Source organism: Cherax quadricarinatus, chromosome 54, assembly GCF_038502225.1.
Source record: "Cherax quadricarinatus isolate ZL_2023a chromosome 54, ASM3850222v1, whole genome shotgun sequence".
NCBI classification, from domain to species: Eukaryota; Metazoa; Arthropoda; class Malacostraca; order Decapoda; family Parastacidae; genus Cherax; species Cherax quadricarinatus.
Genome location: NC_091345.1, coordinates 19,363,968 through 19,388,098, shown reverse-complemented (window position 1 = coordinate 19,388,098; position 24,131 = coordinate 19,363,968). Strand labels below are relative to the sequence as shown.

Genomic DNA, 24,131 nt, shown 5'->3' with positions numbered 1-24,131 from the left:
CCAGGCGGATATCAACCAGATCTTTCAGTGGGCTGCAGAAAACAATATGAAGTTCAACGATGAGAAATTTCAATTACTCAGATATGGTAAACACTAGGAAATTAAATCTTCATCAGAGTACAAAACAAATTCCTTCCACAAAATAGAGCGAAACGCCAATGTCAAAGACCTGGGAGTGATCATGTAGGAGGATCTCGCCTTCAAGGACCATAGCATTGTATCAATCGCATCTGCTAGAAAATTGACAGGATGGATAATGAGAACCTTCAAAACTAGGGATGCCAAGCCCAAGATGACACTCTTCAGGTCACTTGTTCTATCTAGGCTGGAATATTGTTGCACACTAAGAGCACCTTTCAAGGCAGGTGAAATTGCTGACCTAGAAAATGTAGAGAGAACCTTCACGGCGCGCATAACGGAGATAAAACACCTCAATTACTGGGAGCGCTTGAAGTTCCTGAACCTGTATTCCCTGGAACACAGGCGGGAGAGATACATGATTATATACACCTGGAAAATCCTAGAGGGACTAGTACCGAACTTGCACACGAAAATCACTCGCAACGAAAGCAAAAGACTTGGCAGACGATGCAACATTCCCCCAATGAAAAGCAGGGGTGTGACTAGCACGTTAAGAGACCATACAATAAGTGTCAGGGGCCCCCGAGACTGTTCAGCTGCCTCCCAGCATACATAAGGGGGATTACCAACAGACCCCTGGCAGTCTTCAAGCTGGCACTGGACAAGCACCTAAAGTCGGTACCTGACCTGCCGGGCTGTGGCTCGTACGTTGGTTTGCGTGCAGCCAGCAGTAACAGCCTGGTTGATCAGGCTCTGATCCACCAGGAGGCCTGGTCACAGACCGGGCCACGGGGGCGTTGACCCCCGGAACTCTCTCCAGGTAAACTCCAGGTATGAGTGGTGTAAGTGATTGTAAGTAACTTCTATGAGTGGTGTCTTGACTATGTGGGTGATTGCTGTGGCTTAAGTAACTTTATTTAGGTACAGCTACACAAGTATAATTATTGTACATAGTGTAAATTACCTAGGATAACTCCCAAAAAAGCCCATCAGTGACTTATTTCCATTAGTTTTCTTACAACTGGGCTTTAAATAAGAAGATATTACAAGGACTCTAATGGAAATAAATCACTTTGATCTTTTTTTTAGGAGGGGTTAAGTAAGTTTTTATTTAGGTACAGTTGCACATAAATACAATTGCCAAGGCTTATCCTAGGTAATTTACACAAGTTAATATGTATGATAATTGTACTTGTGTGTACCTGTACCAAAATAAACTTGCTTCTTTTGTGCCAACTTTACCTGGAGTTTACCCGGAGAGAGTTCCGGGGGTCAACGCCCCCGTGGCCCGGTCTGTGACCAGGCCGCCTGGTGGATCAGAGCCTGATCAACCAGGCTTTTACTGCTGGCCGCACGCAATCCAACGTATGAGCAACAGCCCAGCTGGTCAGGTATCGACTTTAGGTGCTTGTCCTGTGCATTCTTGAAGACAGCCAGGGGTCTATTGGTAATCCCCCTTATGTGTGCTGGGAGGCAGTTGAACAGTCTCGGGCCCCTGACACTTATTGTATTGTCTCTTAATGTGCTAGTGACACCCCTGCTTTTCATTGGGAGGATGTTGCATCATCTGCCGAGTCTTTTGCTTTCATTGTGAGTGATTTTCGTGTGCAAGTTTGGTACTAGTCCCTCTAGGATTTTCCAGGTGTATATAATGATGTATCTTTCCTGCCTGCGTTCCAGGGAGTACAGGTTCAGGAACTTCAAGCACTCCCAGTAATTAAGGTGCTTTATCTCCGTTATGTGCGCCGTGAAGGTTCTCTCTACATTTTCTAGGTCAGCAATTTCACCTTCCTTGAAAGGCGCTGTTAGTGTGCAGCAATATTCCAGCCTAGATAGAACAAGCGACCTGAAGAGTGTCATCATGGGCTTAGCATCCCTAGTTTTGAAGGTTCTCATTATCCATTCTGTTACTTTTCTAGCAGATGCGATTGATACAATGCTAAGAACATAAGAAAGAAGGAACACTGCAACAGGCCTACTGACCCATGCGGAGCAGGTCCATGTCCCCCCCCCCCTGGATTAGACCAATGACCCACCCCCCAGATTATCCCAATGACCCACCCCCCAGATTATCCCAATGACCCACCCAGTCTGGTCATCCCCACTCAAGGATGAGCACTGTACCAGACCCAGCAGGACAAGCTAGTCAGGTCCAACTCACACCCACCCTTTCGTGTATTTATCTAACCTATTTTTAAAACTACACAAAGTTTTAACCTCAATAACTGTACTCGGGAGCTTGTTCCACTCATCCACAACTCTATTACCAAACCAGTACTTTCCTATATCCTTCCTGAATCTGAATTTTTCCAACTTTAAACTTTTGCTGCGAGTCCTGTCTTGGCTGGAAATTTTCAGCACACTATTTACATCCCCTTTATTTATTCCTGTTTTCCATTTATACACCTCAATCATATCCCCCCTAATTCTATGCCTTTCGAGAGAGTGCAGATTCAGGGCCTTCAGTCTATCCTCATAGGGAAGATTTCAGATGCATGGGATCATCTTTGTCATCCTCCTTTGTACATTTTCCAGAGCATTTATATCCATTCTGTAATACGGTGACCAGAACTGAGCAGCATAGTCTAAATGAGGCCTAACCAAGGATATATAGAGTTGAAGAACAACCTGAGGACTTCTATTATTTATACTTCTAGATATGAAGCCAAGAATTCTGTTAGCTTTATTGCGAGCACTAATGCACTGTTGTCTTGGTTTTAGGTTACTGCTAACCAGAACTCCTAAATCCTTTTCGCAATCGGTAGTATTAAGATCTACATTATTTAGTTTATATGTGGCATGGTTATTTAACTGTCCAACATTTAGAACTTTGCATTTGTCAATATTAAACTGCATCTGCCACTTCTCCGACCATTGCGTCAGTCTATTCAAATCATCCTGGAGTGCTCTAATGTCCTCATTAGAATGAATTGGATGGCCTATTTTGGTGTCATCAGCAAATTTGCTTATGTCGCTATTTATTCCCTCATCAATGTCGTTTATGTAAATTGTGAACAACAACGGGCCCAACACTGACCCCTGAGGAACACCGCTTGTGACGTGCCTCCATTCTGATTTCTCCCCATTTATGCAAACTCTCTGCTGTCTATTTGTCAGCCATGCCTCTACTCAGGAAAAAATTTCTCCTCCTATTCCGTGTGCCCTAAGTTTCCTCAATAGCCTCTGGTGTGGAACTCTATCGAAAGCCTTACTGAAGTCCATATACACAATATCATATTCATTACCATGATCTACCTCCTCGAACACCTTAGTGAAAAAAGTTAGTAAATTCGTAAGACAGGAACGCCCCTTTGTAAAACTGTGTTGAGAATCTTTAATCAATCTGTGCCTGTCAAGATGGTTAAGAATTGCTTCGGCAATTATTGATTCCATAAATTTTCCCACTATGGGGGTAAGGCTTATTATGGTCCTTGAAGGCGAGATCCTCCGACATGATCACTCCCAGGTCTTTGACATTGGTTTTTCGCTCTATTTTGTGGAAGGAATTTGTTTTGTACTCTGGTGATGTTTTAATTTCCTCATGTTTACCGTATCAGATTAATTGAAATTTCTCATCGTTGAACTTCATATTGTTTTCTGCAGCCCACTGAAAGATTTGGTTGATGTCCGCCTGGAGCCTTGCAGTGTCTGCAATGGAAGACACTGTCATGCAGATTCAGGTGTCATCTGCAAAGGAAGACACGGTGCTGTGGCTGACATCCTTGTCTGTCAGATATGAGGATGAGAAACGAGATGGGAGCGAGTACTGTGCCTTGTGGAACAGAGCTTTTCACCGTAGCTGCCTCAGACTTTACTCTGTTGACTACTACTCTGTGTTCTGTTTGTGAGGAAATTATAGATCCATCTACCCACTTTTCCTGTTACTCCTTTAGCACACATTTTGTGCGCTATTACGCTATGGTCACACTTGTCGGAGGCTTTTGCAAAGTCTGTATATATTACATCTGCTTTCATTTTTGTCTTCTAGTGCATTTAGGACCTTGTCGTAGTGATCCAGTAGTTGGGACAGACAGGAGCGACCTGTTCTAAACCCATGCTGCCCTGGGTTATGTAACTGATGGTATCTAGATGGGTGGGGATCTTGCTTCTTAGGACCCTATCAAAGATTTTTATGATATGGGATGTTAGTGCTATCAGTCTGTAGTTCTTTGCTATTGCTTTACTGTCCCCTTTGTGGAGTGGGGCTATATCTGTTGTTTTTAGTAACTGTGGGATGACCCCACTGTCCATGCTCCCTCTCAATAGGATGGTAAAAGCTCGTGATAGGGGCTTCTTGCAGTTCTTGATGAACACGGAGTTCCACGAGTCTGGCCCTGGGGCAGAGTGCATGGGCATGTCATTTATCGCCTGTTCAAAGTCATTTGGCGTCAGGATAACATCAGATAGGCTTGTGTTAACTAAATTCTGTGGCTCTCAAAAATTCATTTTTATCTTCGACTCTGTCTGGTCAGCGGCTTGCTACAAACCGAGTCATATTGGGACTTGAGTAGCTCACTCATTTCCTTGCTGTCATCTGTATAGGACCCATCTTGTTTAAGTAGGGGCCCAATACTGGATGTTGTTCTTGACTTTGATTTGGCATAAGAAAAGAAATACTTTGAGTTTCTTTCGATTTCATTTATGGCTTTTAGTTCTTCCCGCAATTCCTGACTCCTATATTATTCCATTAGCTTAAGTTTGATGTTTGTTATTTCTCTGACTAGTGACTCCCTACGCATTTCAGATATATTGGCCTCTTTTAGCCACTCTGTTGTTCTTTTCCGTCGCCTGTAAAGGGGGCGCCTGTCTTTCTATTTTACATCTACTCCTCCTTTTTCTTGAAGGAATAAACCAATTCATGTATATCTACTGCATTCTTTGTATGACTCTGAGAATTATTGTTTTAATGTGACCTATGACCTAGGAGATTGTGGGGATAATAAGTGACCTCTGACTTTAGGATTGTTATTGAAGTGACCTTTGATATGGAGGGATTATTGGAGTCACAAAATAGAGGATTAATAGTGAGGTCTGTACAGCTCCTAGAGCTTTAGTAACAATAATAATATTAATACAACAATACTCCAGTAGGTTTTGGATTGTATGTATGTAGTTAGGAATTGTTACAGTATATCATTTCATTTATTTTAATAGCTTGGGTTGCCTGAGATAATAAATTTTTCATCAGAAGAATTGATAGATTATATTGTGCTGGTATTTCCTTGGTCCAAATGTGAGTTTTAATGGGATGTTTAGAGGAATTTGCTTTGTGGAGACAGACAAAAAATGTGAAATACACTATTAATTTTTTTTTTTTTTTTTTATGGGGGATGTGTGATCATAAGCTCTACTGTATCAGCAGTGGTGCAGCCATGTACATATAGGGGAAAGGAGGATTGAGCAGCAAGCACAAAGGCATAATATTTTAAGAAATTTCACGTGCTGAAAAACGTATTAGTTATCGGCACTAATCCGTTCCAGAAGTTTGGCCTAAAACTGAAATGGCCGAAAACCGAAATAATATTTCCCATAAGAATTAATGTAAATACAATTAATCTGTTTCAGACACCCAGAAATATTAACAAAAAATATATTTTTTAAAGATTAATTATAGTTTTACATACACAAAACAATGAGAACTAAATAAAATAAACATTTAAATCACTATTACATACCTTTACTGAAGACTCTAGTTGGCTTATGGAAGACAGGGAGGAGAGAGGGAGAGCTGATTATTGTTTGGAAGGGAAATCCCCCTCCATAAGGACTTCAGGTATCAAAGCCCTCTCTGGGGTTACTTCCCTCCCTGCCTGCTGCACTCCCTGCCTCCCTTCCACACTCCCTGTTTCCCTGCTCAGAGGCGTCGTAAGGGGGGCGGGCCGCCCCGGGTGACACCATTTAGGGGGTGACACCATAGAGCCTCTAAAGACATAACTGGAGTTTACCCCCCATCCCCCCCACCCTTGAATTTCATGGGGGTGACACCAAAGATGCTGCCCTGGGTGACACCAGAGATTCCGCCCCGGGTGACACCAGCTCTAGCGACGCCTCTGTCCCTGCTACACACACTACATGCCTGCTACACTCCCAGCTTCCCTTCCACACTCCGTTTTCCTGCTACACTCCTGCCTGAGAAATGTTTGGATGAATGAGCAGAAGCTTCCTTACACACCCAGAGACAGCCAGACTGACTCACGAGATGTACGAGTGACTGTGGCTGCTGGGTGGACGGGTACAATATGGCTGATAAGCGAAATAACGGCCTATAACCGGAAGCCGAAAAGCTGGCCAATAACCGAGTTGGCAGGTAAGCAGAGCAGCCGATAAGAGGGTCCACTGTACTACTAAAAATTATTTCTTTGCGTTTTTCAGCACATGATTTTCATGCCCCTCTCAGATTGAATACTGGCTGTGCCACTGTGTACCAATCTCTCTTGCACTTACATAGTTGTATCTCTAATGCTTATGAGTGGCCACTACCATTTATGATTTTAAGGTACGTTTTCCAGTACAGTAGACTGGTGATTATCAAGGGATCAACTAACAAATAACTTTACAGATTGGAGTAAAGTGTACAACTGATGTTGAAAAAACTGACATGTACGTATAAACTATTTTATAAAAAGCCCCTAGTTATGCAGAGTATTTTAGACAGCCTTGAAATTAAATTTTGTTTAACCACAATAGTCTACATAACCATACTTAAGCATAAATTATGTGATGATGCTTTGTAAGACATAATCACAGATAAGTGTTAAAAGAGCATTAACATGGTTATAATGTACCTGTACTTAAGTTCCAAGGGTACAATTCTCTCGTATTATTTTTAAAAGAATTTCAGTGTTGAATGTAGGTATTTTGCCCTATAATCTTTAGTACAGGATCTACATGCTATATATAGACTTGACAAGATTAGGTCACCAGGAAATGGATAGCACCATTTATTTTTGTATCTGATTTGCTATGTTTAATCTTTAAGTTTTCTATACATTTTCATGGTTTCTGTAGGTTTTTATCGGCCAGTCTAATGTGGATTTACCATGAATTTAGAATGCCTCCTGCCACCTGGTCAAACTAGTGTCGCCTACAGTATAGGATAATGGAATGGGACTTGAAGGTAAGTATGAATAACTCTGAGATGTATGTTGAAGTAGAAAATTGTGAAATCTGGACTTGGTTAATTATTTTTTTTTTTTTTTTAAGTGAGCTGAAATTCCTAACTCCACTGCTTGCAGTTGTGTGGGTAATCATATGATTAACCCTTTTTCTCGCATAGATCTTTGTTATTGAGGTCAGTGATATCTACGTAGATCTACGTGTTAATCATAGTGCTCTCATGTATGCTGCAAGTGGTAAATTTTTGCCTAGACGAGTGAATGGGTCTGTGCGGTGGGTGTACCACATGCAGTACAAGAAGATAATGGTTAACCTCTGACAGTGTGTTTGGGTTAAAATAATGACTTTCAGATGTTTTTTAAAGCAATTTTCCTTGGTTTTATCTGCTGTTTCTTAGCACTTTTTTTTTTTATCAATTTGAGACTGAAAGTGGCCTGAAATAATAGGCCTCAAAGTGGTAAAAGTATTTGATTTTGGATAATTTTCCTGAAGGATAGGAGCCTTCCCCCAAACCCTGATCTGTTTTAAGGTTTTTTACTAAATCTACTTCAATTATTGGGTTCTCCAAATCATGACCAAGTATTCTTAACCCTTTGACTGTAGCGGTCGTATATATATGTCATGGGAGATACCGTGTTTGACGTATCTATACGCATAAATTCTAGCGGCTTCAAATCAAGCGGGAGAGGGCTGGTAGGCCTACACGAGAGAGAATGGGTCTCAGTGGTCGGTGTGCACCCTGTGAAAAAAATCTGGGACTCAGCGGTGCATTGTGGGAACGCCATCTTGGTAGTCCATTTTCACCATGCCTCGCGGTAAGAAGTTCCTCACTCCTCGGCGGATTGGAGGTCTTTTGTTCCCAAGTGATAGCTCAAACAGTGATGATGGTGTCAGTGAAAGTGAATTCCCTGGTTTTGAAGCGGGTGTGACCGAAAAAATTACCCAGGATAACATAATTAGTGATGAAAACCCAGATGACCCACAACCTTCCACCTCTGGTGCTGGGCCGGCTCGTTCATGTTCACCTGTACCAGGACGAAAGAGGAAACTATTTGCCCGTGTACAAGACTCAGATGTGAGCAGTGCAAGTGATAGTGATTTCAAGGTTATTGAAAGCAGTTCTAGTTGTGACAGTGAGGGTGAATATTCCCTAGTGAAGCGGCAGTATATACAACGTCGCATGCGGTCTGGTAGTGTGCCATATGCTCTTCCAAGAGGAAGGAGTACATCTCTGAGCACATCCCGTGGCCCTACACCACGTCCTGATATTGAAGATGACGATATTGTTACGATGGGTATCAATGATGCAAGTGAGGCAGCAGGCGGTGGTGGTGATAGTGATGGTGGCATGAGTCATGTGACACCAGCAGCAGGCCACGCTACTACCCGCGCTGCTGACTCTGCACAACTACAACCAGCCTCACCCGACCCCACACTCCCACAACCACAACCTGCACAACCACAACCTGCACAACCACAACCACATTACAATATCCAGAATGCACCAGCTGACCGCATCTGGGATTGGCAGCAAGATGACGAGTTTGTTCCCAATCCCCATGACTTTGATGGAGGACAAAGTGGAATACGGCCATCACGTACACTTGGGAACAATCCCACTGAACTGGAATGCTTTCAGTTGTTCATCGATGAACCTCTGATGGACATTATTGTCAGGGAGAGCAATACATACTATGAGTACACCATGGCAAACACTATTCTGTCACCAAGATCACGCCTACACCAGTGGAAGGACACAACTGTGGCAGAGATGTATCTGTTCTTTGCCACAATAATGCTTATGCCACATGTGTATAAGCATAGTGTCAACACATACTGGGCGACAGACCGCCTGATTTCAACCCCTGCTTTCAGTGACATTATACCAGTAAATAGATTTGTTACTGTTACATATGTTACACTTTTCAGACAAAACCAGGCCTGACAGAAGCAACAGGTTATATAAGATCAGACATGTGTTTATGTACCTGAAACAAAAGTGCTGTATGTATTTTTATCCCTTCAGGAAGCTTGTTATTGACGAGTCTTTGATTTTGTTCAAAGGAAGACTCTCATTCAAGCAGTATATACCAAGCAAGAGGAAATGCTTTGGTATAAAGTTATTTGTTCTGTGTGATTGCAAAACTGGTCTGGTTTTGGATATAATTGTGTACACTGGCAGTAAAAGAATGGAAGATACCAGAAAGTTACTGGGTATCTCTGGTGATGTGGTTAGAACAATGATGGAGCCATATCTTGGTAAGGGGCATATTTTATATACTGACAACTGGCACACGAGCCCTATACTCAGTGATTTCTTGTGAGTGAACATGACAGATGTGTGTGGCACAGTGCGTGGAAATCGTAAACATATGCCTAGGTTCGATGCTGGCAGTCATAGAGGTGAAGTGCAGGTGTTTGCTGCCAATGACATCATGGCATTTCGGTGGCATGACAAACGTGATGTCACACTGCTGACATCAGTTCACCGACATGAAATGGTAGACACTGGCAAGCAGAATAGAGAGACCAATGAACCCATTGTAAAACCTGCAGCTGTGATGGATTACAACCTCAATATGCACTTAGTGGACAAATGTGACATGCAGATTGGGTTTGCTGACTGTGTTTGCAAGAGTTATAAGTGGTACATAAAACTGTTTTTCCATCTTCTTGACATTTCCATGCTGAATGCTTATAATATGTATAAGTTGAAGACCAAGAAGAAACCCAAATATGGTGAATTTTGTTTGTCAGTCATCAGACAAATAGTATTCAAGTACCAAGAAACAACACCTGCAATAGACCAGCGCCCATAAAATTATCAACACGTGTCCTCTCATCTGAGGCCTGGTGATCACTACCCCATACCACTGCCTGCTACTACTGCCAAGAAAAATGCTCAGAGGTGTTTTGTCTGTGTACATACCACAAAACACCCACAAAAACGCAGAGACACTCGTTTTATGTGTGAGGAGTGTAAGACACCATTGTGCTTATACCCATGTTTCAAAGAATTCCACAAGCTGCAGCACTTCTAGAAAAGTGTCCAGTGATTGTACATATGTATATATATTATAAAACAATCGTAATAAACATTTGTTTACATTGTTTGTGTAAATAAGTTTTAGCAATATTATAATGATAGAGTTTTTGCTGTAATTGTGTTACATTCAACGAGTGTATATTTGAACATTGCACAATAATTTGGTCTCGCAGGCCACAAAAGTTATGTGAAAAAATAAAATAGTGAAAAAAACAAGAAACCATCGAATACAAGTAAATCAAAGTTTACCGGGTGAGTGGCAGTCGCCGCTGTTGCTGCTCGCAGATCAATTTCAGCAAACTTCAGGACTCTATATCTCGGTAAGTACTGATGGGGAAAATTTTTTTTTTGGGACTAAAACAATCGGAAAAATAATCTTAACATTTTCATAAGAAAAAATAATTTTTTTTTTTTCGAATATTTTGCGACACCAGGAGACACTTCAGGATTGGGCCTTTCGACAGTCAAAGGGTTAATTATATTTTATTAACTGAGAAATTGGGAAGAACTTCAGTGCTTTGTGTGCGATGGAGGATTCAAAATGCAGAGCAGTTATGTAGGAGAGGCCTGGGGATGTGATTAATGAGCAGAGGAATGGTTGCTTTACTGTAGTGGCTGGAATGCCTTCAGCATTTAGTTTGGATTGTTTTTAAATGGGAATTTGTTGAATTTTGTGTAAAATTGGCCAAATTACTGGCTTTTGTATACAGTATCAGTGGTATACAATACTGACATGATGAATTACACACGTGCAACATCTTGGTATCTTTATTTAATAGACATTTTGCCATTTGATGGCTTTAGCAATATAATACACAGACATAATTTGAAAGCTGAAGAATTATATTCAGAAGACAGTAGATGATGTAAAGGACTAGCATGTGGAAATGTTAGAAATTTAGAGGGCACTATAGGTTTGAAGTACAGTGCATTTGTACACGTGTATAACTAGCTCGATTGCTAATGCATTCAGCTCTCACACTGTGGTCCAAAGTTTGAATCTTAGGGATGACTGGAAAACATTAGGAACACATTACCATAAGGCACCTGCAGTCCCTGTTCACCCATCAGTATAAAATGGGTACCTGGGTGTTATTCGACTGGCGTGGGTTGCATCCTGGGACAAAACTGACCTGATTTGCCTGAAGTGCTCATGCATAACAAGTGGCTTTCTATATAGTAATGTCATTGATGTCAGCTAGGCCTGTATAACTTGTACATGTGCTTGTAGAAATAAAGATATTAATTATTATTTTAAAATGATATTTTCTAGTTGTGAAAGTGTTTCTTGTTTGGTACTTAAGGTGAAAGAGAATGACATAGTTTGCATATTAATTTCTTACCTAACAAGAATTATAAATACAGTACTACTGTAGTGTGTTTACTTTTCAGATAGATGAGAAGGATGCCACTGACATGGAGGAAGGTCTCAATGTTCATCTCTATTCCCAAGATGAAAGTGAAGATGATTTGCAAGTATCTTTTGAGAGTAATTTCAGGAGGAAAAAAAATTTTACCTCCAAGCTTTACTTAACTAAAGAAAAAAAGCATGAAGGATATAAAACCAACTGTGATGCAGAAGGGATGCTAAATCAACCTTCTATGGGCGGCTCTAGCAGTAATATTCCTTTTAATTATTTATCTGCTTTTAATTCAGTACAACACACCAGGCTACACTTTCAGGATAATTTTTCATATCCTGCCTTTTGTAACATTCCTTGTGAAACTTTAAAAGTTTTTCCGGTCATTAAAAATGGTGGATCTTCAAAAATGTCTGATTCCAAGGATGGTAAATGTGATGTGGATACTAAGGTAAATATTGAAAATGTTACATCCTTGAGACTTCAGCCAACTCCCAATGAGTTTGATACTGAAAATCAGACATTGAAAGATATTGATGATAAAGAGAATAACTCTTCTTCTAACTTAATGATAGATGTCATTGGCAAAATTAATACCCAGAACAGTGATATGCAGAAAAAAGGTACAGTTGAGTATAGTATAAGAGGTGGTCATCCAGGTACAAGTGAGGTGTGGAATAATCATCAGCACTACACGAAGAAAGATTCTTCTGATGCCAGGTCAATACCTGTGATGTGTAGAAATTATCAAGCAAAGGAAAATTCTTTTCATAAATGTGAACTAAAAAATATTTGCCAGTATGCATCGCTGGAGAAATCTTCAGATATGAATGAAATGGCAAAATGTACATCTCCATCAGAGATACTGGTTGCGAGCAGGAAAAAGAAAGGGAAGTATTTAACTAAGGTGCTTAAGATAAGCAAAAGTTTTAAAAGTTTGGCCTCCAAATATGACAGTCCACCAAAGGTAACACCACCTGAAGAAATTTCTTTGAATTCTACATTCACTGGTAAAGAAAATAGTGAGAGATGCCTAGAAGAAACCAGTTATCAATTTAGTACACCTCAAGAGTCACAGGTCACGTGTATAAGTGAAGATGCTTCTAGTGGTTATTTAGAAAGTGGGAGTGTACAGGCAAAATCCATAGTAGAACCCAAATCCTCAGGTGCTCACTGTCATATCAGTTATTCTTATTTGGGTAATGAATCCTTCCATGGCCAAGATGTTGAGAGTCTACCAGCATATACTGCTAATGAAATAAGCACAAACTGGTGGCTCTTTCATGCTCCAAGTAGTTCAAGTGCAGTGCCACAAGCCCTAAGTGCACACGGCCAAGGGTACAATTATGCCGTCAAGGTAAGTGAAAGGAAAAATATTAAACTAGTTCTTTATTCTAATTTCATTCATTTTTTTATGAAGAGAATAGAAGTAGCTTCAGTGTTGGGACTAATACAAATACATTTTAACTTTACTGTACTACCATATTTTTTTTTTTTTTAACTTCCATTCATACTAAAGGTCTAGAGAATATCAGAGGTCATGTTTATTAAGACTACAGTAACTTGAATGATTTGCTGGTACATGTCCTGACCCAGGTCTTTTCCAGATGGTGACCGGCAAAAGACTTAAGGGATGTGATCAGTCAAGTATATGGATTTAAAGTATTGAATTTGTGATCATCATTGATCTTATAGGAAGAATTTCCTAAGTTAGCATTAATTGTAGCTGAAAACTAATACCTACTGTTAAGGGCTTAAGATTTGATACTCATTTATAATTGCTGTAAAACTTAACAAGCAGGTACCTACTGAGAAAGTATGCAATTCTAATGGTGTGCCATAGGAGTGCTACTGCTGAGCTCTTTTTATGAAGTATTTACATATCTGTTCTGTTATTCTCTAAATCTTTCTGGAAAAATTAACTGATTCACTGTGATTATAAGATTGGTAACTGATCCAATCCTAAATGACATTTTTCTATGCTAACATTATTTATACCAGTAGGTCTTTGAATCTGTTATAAAAGATCCAACACCTATACTGGTTTCATAAGACCTGTTCTATTGCTGATCATGTCTCATGTCTTATTAATGCCTGATAATTTATTATATCTTATCTGGATTATTTATGTATTAACACATCGGCCAATTCCCACCAAGGCAGGGTGGCCCGAAAAAGAAAAAATTTCATCATTCATTCCATCACTGTCTTGCCAGAGGGATGCTTTACACTACAGTTATAAAACTGCAACTTTAACACCCCTCCTTCAGAGTGTAGAAACTGTACTTCCCATGTCCAGGACTTGAGTCTAGTCCAGGACTTGAGTCTTTTGTCTTAGTAAATGTGTACAGGAGAAGGGGTTACTAGCCCATAGCACAGGTTGGCCATCACTAATCCGGCAATCATTAATCCGGTTCCATCAGTAATCCGGCACTAATTTCAAATTCCCAGGGTTGCCACACCAACCTGCTGATACTGTTTGGTGGCATTACTTGCTGCACAAGTCTTTCCAATCCATTTATTGTTATAGCCTGCTCACTTTTAGCCCAAGCCGTGGTTCCAACAAAAGAAATGCTTCTCATTGTGTAAAGCACATACACCGTACATTGCCCATAAAGGATAAGGTGGCTTTGAAGCCACTATCGGTTGCTATGAGCTCGGCTCGCTCAGATACGCTATGCCCGGTAAGTTTGGGCCTATATGTGAGAGAATAGGTCTGTGGTAAGTGTGCATTATATAAAAAAAAAAAAAAAAAACTTGCAGCACATAGTACATAAGAAAAAAAGGCAGCTGTGTTTTTGATGTAAAACAGCAAATTTGTGGTGTACAGTGGACCCTCGCCTAACGATATTAATCCGTTCCTGAGAGCTCAACATTAGGCGAAATTATCGTTAGCCGAATTAATTTTCCCCATAAGAAATAATGGAAATCAAATTAATCCGTTCCTGACACCCCAAAGTATGAAAAAATAATATTTTTACCACATGAAATATTAATTTTAATACACACAAACTGAAGAAGACATGTACAATTACATGACACTTACCTTTATTGAAGATCTGGTGATGATTGATGGGATGGGAGGAGGGGAGAGTGTGGATGGTGTTAATGTTTAGAAGGGGAATCCCCTTCCATTAGGACTTGAGATGTCAAGTCCTTTTCTGGGGTTACTTCCCTTCTTTTAATGCTGCTAGGACCAGCTTGAGTCACTGGACCTCTGTTGCACAACATATCTGTCCATAGAGGCCTGTACCTCCCATTCCTTTATAACATTCCTAGTGTTTCACAACATTGTCAGTGTAATAGTCACCAGCATGGCTTGCAATAGCTGTGCGAGGGTGATTTTCATCAAAAAAGGTTTGCACTTTAAGCCACATTGCACACATTTCCTTAATCTTTGAAATAGGCAACTTCCTCAATTTCTCTATCCCCTCCTCCGGAGCAGTTTCCTCAGGTCTGGCCTCTTGCTGTTGAAGATGATCTTGCAGCTCATCAGTGGTTAGTTCATCATTGTCCTCCTCTGCCAACTCTTCCACATCCTCCCCACTAACCTCCAACCCCAAGGACTTCCCCAATGCCACAATTGATTCCACAACTGGCATAGACTTCTCAGGGTTAGCCTCAAATCCTTCAAAATCCCTTTTGTCTACACATTCTGGCCACAGTTTCTTCCAAGCAGAGTTCAAGGTCCTCTTAGTCACTTCCTCCCAAGCCTTACCTATCATGTTTACACAATTGAGGATGCTAAAGTGATCTCTCCAAAACTCCCTTAGTCAGTCGAGTTTCTGTGGTCACTACAAAGCACCTTTCAAACATAGCTTTTGTGTAGAGTTTTTTGAAGTTTGCAATGACCTACTGGTCCATGGGCTGCAGAAGAGGAGTGGTATTAGGAGGCAAAAACTTCACCTTAATGAAGCTCATGTCCCCAGAAAGTCGCTCTGCCACATCTGAAGGATGACCAGGAGCATTGTCTAATACCAGGAGGCACTTAAGTTCCAATTTATTTTCCAGGAGGTAATTTTTCACAGTGGGGGCAAATGCATGGTGTGACCAGTCATAGAAAAGGTCTCTAGTGACCCATGCCTTACTGTTTGCCCTCCACATCACGCACAAATTAGCCTTGAGGACATTGTTTTCCCTGAACACACTGGGAGTTTGAGCGATACACCAATAAAGGCTTCACTTTGCAATCACCACTAGCATTAGCACACATCAACAGAGTAAGCGTGTCTTTCATAGGCTTATGTCCTGGGAGTGCCTTTTCCTCCTGAGTAATGTAGGTCCTGCTTTGCATTTTCTTCCAAAACAGGCCTGTTTTGTCACAAACACTTGTTCAGGTTTCAATTCTTCACTGTCTATGTACTCCTTGAATTCCTTCACATATTTTTCAGCTGATTTTTGGTCCGAACTGGCATCCTCACCATGCCTTATCACACTATGTATCCCACTACGATTCTTAAATCTCTCAAACCAACCTTTGCTGGCCTTAAATTCACTCTCATCACCACTAGTTGCAGGCATTTTTCTAATTAAATCGTCATGCAACTTTCTAACCTTTTCACATATGATCGCTTGAGAGATGCTGTCTCCTGCTATCTGTTTTTCGTTTATTCACACCAATAACAGTCTCTCAACATCTTCTATCACTTGCGATCTCTGTTTCGAAAACAAAGTTGCACCTTTGGCAAGAACGGCTTCCTTGATTGCCATTTTCTTGGCCACAATAGTAGCGATGGTTGATTGGGGTTTTGTGTACAACCTGGCCAGCTCTTGAGACACGCACTCCACTTTCATACTTAGCAATGATCTCTTTCTTCATATTCATAGTAATTCTCACCCTTTTTGCTGTAGGGTTGCACTAGAAGCTTTCTTGGGGCCCATGATGACTTATTTTGCAGGTGCAATCACTAAAAACGCTGTGATGTGAAATGTTCCGATTGTATGTTTGGATGCGACCGCGGTGGCTGGCTTGTAAACACTGGCACCAAAGGGACAAGTGAGGCGCGCTCAGGCCGCAAGTGGATGCATCTCGAACGGAACGAATTATGTTGGGCGAGTTTTTTAGCGCTAGCTGAGGCAAAATTTTTGCGTTAAAGTGTATCGCTAGCCGGATTTAACGTTATGCGATTCGTTCGTTAGGCGAGGGTCCACTTTATTTTCATGTGGTTTGTATGGTTGTATTCTCGTTTTTTTTTTTTTTTTGTCTCATTTGATAGAATGGAAGATATAATACAGAAACAGATATAATTTTGATTGGTTTCACAACAGAAAGTACCTTAAAATTGAGCTCAAAGTAGTGGAAATGTTCGATTTTTACTGATGTTCCAAAGTAAATAAATGATGTCACCATCCAGTACGTGTCCAACTGGCCGGTCTAATATGCAGTCATGAATGGGTTGACATTATTTATACAATAATTACAGTAATGCAGTAGTCTTCATAAGAGTAAATCTTGAATTTTCTGTGAATAAAAATTCAAAATGGGAAGCAAATGTTATTTTAGTGCCAAGAAAGTCTGCATTGTTTATTCTGGACCCTATTTTGAAATTTGCATCTCTTGAAATTTGTGTGAAATTGGCCAAATTACTGATTTCTGACCACTTTATTGGGTAATTGAAATAGGTAAATGGGCAGTTTCTTGTGCTGTCGAAAGAATAGAAGGAATACTAGTGAAATATAGCTATGAGTTTTGTAGACTGGAACAATTAGAATGTAATGGGCCAAAAATAGGGTGTAAAGTGGATGAAATCATCAATGCTTAAATATCACCACTGGGTTAAGTGTATTCAAACCCAGCCACTCTGTAATCCAGCAAAATCACTAATCTGGCACCCTACAGGTCCCGAAGATGCCAGATTAGTTATGGTCAGCCTGTACAAACCTTTTTTCAATAGTCTTTCGTTGCTTTTCAATAGCCTTTCATTGCATTTCTTCCTTGAAATTTTTAGCTTGTTTTCCCAATTGATTCGTCTATTTGTAGATGACGCAGCTTACCATTTTTTCCCATCAAATGTTGCTCTTAAGGGGATCTTGATCCAGTAATTGGACCTGCTTTCTCCTTTGGATTGAACCTGAATGGCTCCCATTCCCCCATGACTAATAAAAATAATTCCATGTGTTTCAAAGCATTAATTTCTTCATAGTAGATTATTATTCATTTGATAAAAACTGTTTTAATTTTTGTATTTTTATTATGGCTCTTTTTCAGCTCCCAGTGAATTTCTCATACTGTACTGTCCTTAATTTATGCCTGCTCAAATTCCATTTCTTTATAATGTGTATTTGTTCATTAGCTAAATTCAGTTGTAATAAATTAAATTTTACCATTCTCTTATAAAAACATGCTGATTACTAGCTTTGCTTATGGTGATTTTGAATCTTCTGTGAATAGCTCAGCATGACTGCTGTTTCTGACTTATCCTGGAAGCATTATAATTTTGTGGTTCAGATGTACCTTATAAAGCAGAAATTGTTCAGGTTCAGGGGATGTAGGATTGTATTTCGTCTCTAATGTAGAAGTATATTTTCTAGTGCAGCTGGGGTGGGGGTTGTGTTCTGTCAAAAGACTTAAGGCGAGTATTTGTCTTTTCAGTCTGAGTGTGATGAAAAAGAACTACAGATGAAGAAGTTTAAACCAGGCTTTATAGACACACACTGTCATCTCGACTTCTTATTTCAGCGCTTGAATTTCAGTGGCTCTTATGCAGAATTTCAGTCAGATCGAGAAAATAAAGATCCATTTCCTGTCTCTTACGAAGGCTGCGTTGCTATTTTTTGTAAGCCTTGGACATTTAAGAAGGTAAGTATTAATAAATTTCATATGAAAAAAATATAAGCAATGAGAGATTAGATATCAGATTGGAGGGAGGTAGTTTATAAGAAATAAATATGTTTAGATATCTGGGAGTAGATGGCTCTGTGAGAGATGAAGTAAATCATAGAATTGATGAAGGGGAAAAGGTGGGTGGTACATTGAGGCATCTGTGGAGGCTCAATCCCTAGCGCACTCAGCTCTCACACTGAGGTCCGAGGGTCAATCTTGGGTATGGCTGGAAACATTAGGACGCGTTTCCTTAGGATACCTGCTGTCCATGTTCATCTAGCAGTAAAATAGGTATTTGGGTGTTAGTAGAGTGGTGGGGATCACATTCTGGGACAAAATTGACCTAATTTGCCCAAAATGCTCTGAATAACGAGGGGCTTTCTATGTACAGTGGACCCGTGGTTCACGATATTAATCCGTTCCCGAGAGCTCATCGTAAACCAAAATTATCGGAAAGCAAATAAATATTCCCCATAAGAAATACGTAATGGAAATCAAATTAATCCGTGCAAGACGCCCAGAAGTATTAAAAAAAACTTTTACCACATGATATATTAAGTTTAATGCAATATAATAATTACAATAACAATAATAACACTAGAATAATCACAATAGAATAATTGACACTAACCTTTAATGAAGATCTGGTGATGATTGATGGGATGGGAGGAGGGGAAAGTGTCGAAGTTTTTAATGTTTAGAATGGGAATCGCCTTCCATTAGGACTTGAGGTAGCAAGTCCTTTTCCGGGGTTACTTCCCTTCTTTTAATGCCACTAGGACCAGCTTGAGTCACTGGACTTCTGTCGCACAACATATCTGTCCATAGAGGCCTGTACCTCTCGTTCCTTTATGACTTTCCTAAAGTGGTTCACAACATTGTCAGTGTACAGGTTGCCAACACAGCTTGCAGTAGCTGTGTCAGGGTGATTTTCATCAAAAAAGGTTCACACTTCAAGCCACTTTACACATATTTCCTTAATTTCAATAGTCATTAGCACCCTTGGTCTCGATGGGCTGGCACTAGAAGCTTTCTTGGGGCCCATGGTGACTTATTTTGCAGAAACAAGCACCAAAAACAGTGATAATATGGATAATATAGAAAGTACCAAATGTATCATTAGATGCGCGCACACTGGCTGGCTTGTAAACACTGGACACGTCTCGTACGAATCGTATCGCATACCGGGTTTTGTAACTGGAACCAAGGCAAATTTTTTGCGATATAATGCTTCGGATACCAGATTTATCGGATACCGATGGCTTCGTGAACCGGGGGTCCACTGTAGTACTATATCGTTGATGTCAGCTACGCCTATATACCTTGTATACTTGTAGAAACATTATCTCTGTCCACAGCATGATTTGAACCTACACACACTTCATCAAAAGTATGTAGTACCTTTTCCACTAAGCCAGATCCCTGATAAGTATGATGAAATAACCTATCACTGGCCTGGTGTCCTGGGGTATGAGAGTGACCACTTAACTTTGGCTAGGCAGCCATACTTATCTGGGATTTGGCCAAGTGGAGAAGTGTAGGTTCAGTAGCTCCCTCAGATATGGGGGGACTACTGTATGTGACACTTAAAGCACCCCAGAGTGATTATTATTATTTTTATTATTTTTGTCTTCAACACTGGTGAGACACTCTTTAGTGATTTTTAATGGGTACCTGCATGCCAGCACAGTTTAGAGGTTTATTTAGGTACAGGTAAACATAAGTACAATTATCAGATAATGGGGTGGTCCTGGCAAAGGACGACCCCCTATACTAACACACTCACACATGCAGCAGGAATGTGCGAGTGTGTTAGGAGTGAATGGAGACGAACGTTTTTTTTGTAATGTGATGAGCTGTTGGAGTGTGAGCAGGGTAATATTTTGTTAAAGGATTTAGGGAAGCCGGTTAGCCGGACTTGAGTCCTGGAGGTGGGAAGTACAATGTCTGCACTTTAACCCTTAAATGGTCCAAACGTATATATACGTTGTCTCGCGTAGTGCCCCAAACATATGTTTCATTTTTTATTCATTCAACATTGGTGCGATAGGCCTGAGTTGCCTAGACATGAGAGAATTTGTGGGCGCACTCAGTGTGCACCATATGAAAAAAATTGGGGACACCTGAATACCACATGCTCTTTTTTTTTTCTATAAAAAAAAAAAATTCTCAATATTCGGGGCACTACGTGAGAGAACGTATATATATGTTTGGACCGTTTAAGGGTTAAAGGAGGGGTTTGGAACATTGGCTGTTTGGAGTGACATCTAAAGTATTGTACCTGAGCTCCTCTGCAAAGACAGTGATTGTGTGAATGTTGGTGAAAGTGTTGAATAATGAATTTTTTTGGGTCATCCTGCCTCAGTGGGAGATGGCTGACATGTTAAAAAAAAAAAAACTATGAAACTCTTGAAATTTTGGAAAGTTTCCAGATATAATTGAGAGATGCAGAGCTCACAAAGGATGTAAACAGAGCAGTGTTGATGCTGTAATAGCAAAATTGGGAGCCATATAAACAAATTTTTGGTTATGATTTGAAATGTCTATATTAGCAAATTGATGTAAAGTGAATTGCCATAAAGGACCCTCCTGTATGTATACTGACCTGCATTAGAGGCTGCTTGCTTACATCTATTCACCATCCCTCACCCCCATGCACTGCTAAAGCAAGGGAGTTGCCTAGTGTGTAGTGATGGGTCTCCTGCCTGCCTGATGCAGGTCTTCTTAATGGAAATGTGCACCACCAGTGGTGCACATTTCCATTAAGAAGACCTGCACCAGGCACCTTAATGAAACTGGCATGCTTACTTGGAAATGAAAACCTAAATATAAATCACAGAATATTGAAAACACATGCTATGATTATGTGCCTTAAGGTTTACTACTAGATATTCACTTCCTCCATAGATTACACTGTCCCTTCAGGAGAGTTGCTTTATAATATTCCTTTAATGAAGAAACACACATTTGAAACAGTAGTGTGAGAATATACAATTATTTTAGAAAATGTTTATTTATAATTGATTAAAGAAATGAAAGTGAAAATGTTGTACAAATATTACATGTAGGGCATTCATTCCTTTTTCCTTAAAATCTTTAAAAATATTGTATTATTAAAACTACTTGCAGATAAACTGGTGGGAGGACATCATATCAACATCCAATGTGTGGGCAGCTTTTGGCTGCCATCCACATTTTTCTGAGAGTTTCAGTGATGAGGAAGAAGTATATCTTAGACATGCACTTCAGAATGAAAAAACTGTGGCTCTTGGTGAAATTGGTCTAGATTATTCAGAGAGGTATGTTTAGGCTTTTTCTAAGCGGATTCAAATACTTTTGCAGTAGTTCATTTTAAGTTTTGTGTGTTAAATTGATAACATGATATCTGTGAGTTCGTCGCATTCATCTACATTGCTGAGCTGTCTCCCAGTTCAAAAAATATGAAATGTAAAAGCTTTTAAAAATTTGTTGATTAACTTTCATATTATGGTCAATGTAAAAAATATGTTTTCAGGACCACTATAAAATCTTTTGCAGTATTTGTGAAAGCTGGAAGAAAAAAAAAAAACTGAACATTGGTTTTGCAAATCTGCTGTTTCATAATTATTTGTGCCAAAATAAGCCTTCACTGAAAATATATTTTGTCTAGACAGAATATTTTCTTCATATCCTTATATAGATAGTGAACTTTCAGGCATTTATCAGCAGTATCAGAGTCATTGATGCTGCAGTGTATCTCAACATACAAGCCACAAATATACAAAATATTAGTGGCTTGTGTGTGTGGGTACATTGCAATAATAATGACTCAGAAACTGCTGCTGATCAATACCTTAAAAGTACAGTAATAGCTAAACAATAACACTTCCCATTTTCTTAGGCTGTATGACCTCTACTGGTTTAGTGCTCTCCCCATGAATGTAGTAGAGTAGTAAGTGCCAATTTGCTCTTCTCCATTCTTCGCAATTTTTTTCTGTACTCCCATTCCTTTCATCCTTGTTCAGTAAAATCTTTCATCTATTTTTTGTAGCCATGTACCACTCATGTTAGTATGTTACCCTGGCCATGTACCATTCATGCATATCTTCACTTTGCCTTGTAGCTTCAACTCATTTCAAGCTTGTGTTTAACAGTAATTGTGTATTTGTTTCAGAAAATATCTGAGTCGTGAATTACAGCAAGCTGTATTTCGTAAACAACTGCAGATAGCCTTGGAATATAAAAAGCCAATTGTAATTCATTGCCGTGACGCTCACAGGGATTGCATCGAAATTTTAAAAGAGGTGTAATACTATATTCTTTATGTATGGGGTTGAATTATATTTAGTAAGAATTTTTTTGAAGAAATCCATTATGAAACTTGCTTTAATGAGTGGCTTGTTGAGGAAGACTGACTTCAGAATGTAAATGTAACATTTTGAAGTGATAACCAGTGTTAACTGAAAATGTTTCCCATCTTCATTTCATTTCTTAAAATTGTGGTCATTTTGCATAGAAATTAATTTATTTTTTTATTAACACATTGGCCATTTCCCAACAAGGCCTGAAAAAAAAACTTTCATCACTCACTCCATCACTGTCTTGCCAGAGGCATGCTTATACTACAGTTATAAAACTGCAACATTAACACCCCTCCTTCAGAGTGCAGGCACTGTACTTCCCATCTCCAGGACTCTAGTCCGGCCTGCCGGTTTCCCTGAATCTCTCCATAAATGTTACCTTGCTCACACTTAAACAGCACCCCCAAGTCCTAAAAACCATGTCTCCATTTGCTCCTAACATGCTCTCACAGGCTTGCTGGAAGTCCAGGCCCCTCACACACAAAACCTCCTTTACCCCTTCCCTCCAACCTATCCCTCCTTTCCTCCACTACAGATTTATACACTGTCAAAAGTCATTCTATTTTGTTTCAGCCTCTCTGTATGTCCAAACCACTTCAACAACACCTCCTCAGCCCTCTGGATAATAGTTTTTGTAATCCCACACCTCCTAATTTCCAAACTATGAATTCTCTGCATTATATTCACAACACACATTGCCCTCAGACATGACATCTCCACTGCCTCCAGCCTTCTCCTTGTTGCAACTTTCACCACCCATCCTTCACACCCATATAAGAGCGTTGGTATAACTATACTCTCATACATTTCCCTATTTGCTTCAATGGACAAAGTTCTTTGTCCCCACAGACTCCTCAGTACACCACTCACATTTTTCCCCGTGTCAATTCTATAATTCTACTCTTTCATAGACCCATCTGCTGACACGACCACTCCTAAATATCTGAATACATTCACCACCTCCATTCTTTCTTCCCTCCAGTCTGATATGCAATCTTTCGTTACATAATTTTTTATCTTCATCACTTTACTCTTTCCTGTATTCACTTTTAATTTTCTTTTACATGTCCTATCAAACTCGTACACCAATCTCTGCAATCTCTCTTCAGAATCTCCCAAAAGCACAGTCATCAGCAAAGAGCAACTGTGACAACTCCCACTTTGTGTTCGATTCTGCCAACACCCTTGCATTCACTTCTCTTGCATCCCCATCTATACATATATTGAACAACCATGTTGACATAATACATCCTTGTCTAAGGCCTACTTTTACTGGGAAATAATCTCCCTTTCTCCTATGTACTTCAACTTGAACCTCGCTATCCTCGTAAAAACTCTTCATTGCTTTCAGTAACCTACCTCCT

The 24,131-nt window shown here is 39.9% G+C and overlaps 1 protein-coding gene across 14 annotated transcripts in view; it reads left to right on the top strand.

Moving 5' to 3' along the window:
- LOC128699192 (uncharacterized) overlaps positions 1-24,131 on the top strand; it is a 46,110-nt gene that overhangs the window by 7,444 nt on the left and 14,535 nt on the right. For 7 of the 14 annotated variants that reach the window (XM_070096694.1, XM_070096695.1, XM_070096688.1 and 4 more), the window contains exons 2-6: positions 7,090-7,198; positions 11,636-12,961; positions 18,197-18,403; positions 21,557-21,726; positions 22,581-22,710. In XM_070096694.1, the coding sequence (XP_069952795.1) occupies positions 7,181-7,198; positions 11,636-12,961; positions 18,197-18,403; positions 21,557-21,726; positions 22,581-22,710 (1,851 nt within the window). In that variant the 5' untranslated portion in view covers positions 7,090-7,180. Of the gene's footprint in view, positions 1-6,244; positions 6,389-6,658; positions 6,682-7,089; positions 7,199-11,635; positions 12,962-18,196; positions 18,404-21,556; positions 21,727-22,580; positions 22,711-24,131 lie in introns of those variants that run through there. The other 7 variants (XM_070096698.1, XM_070096699.1, XM_070096702.1 and 4 more) reach the window with 4 other exon arrangements.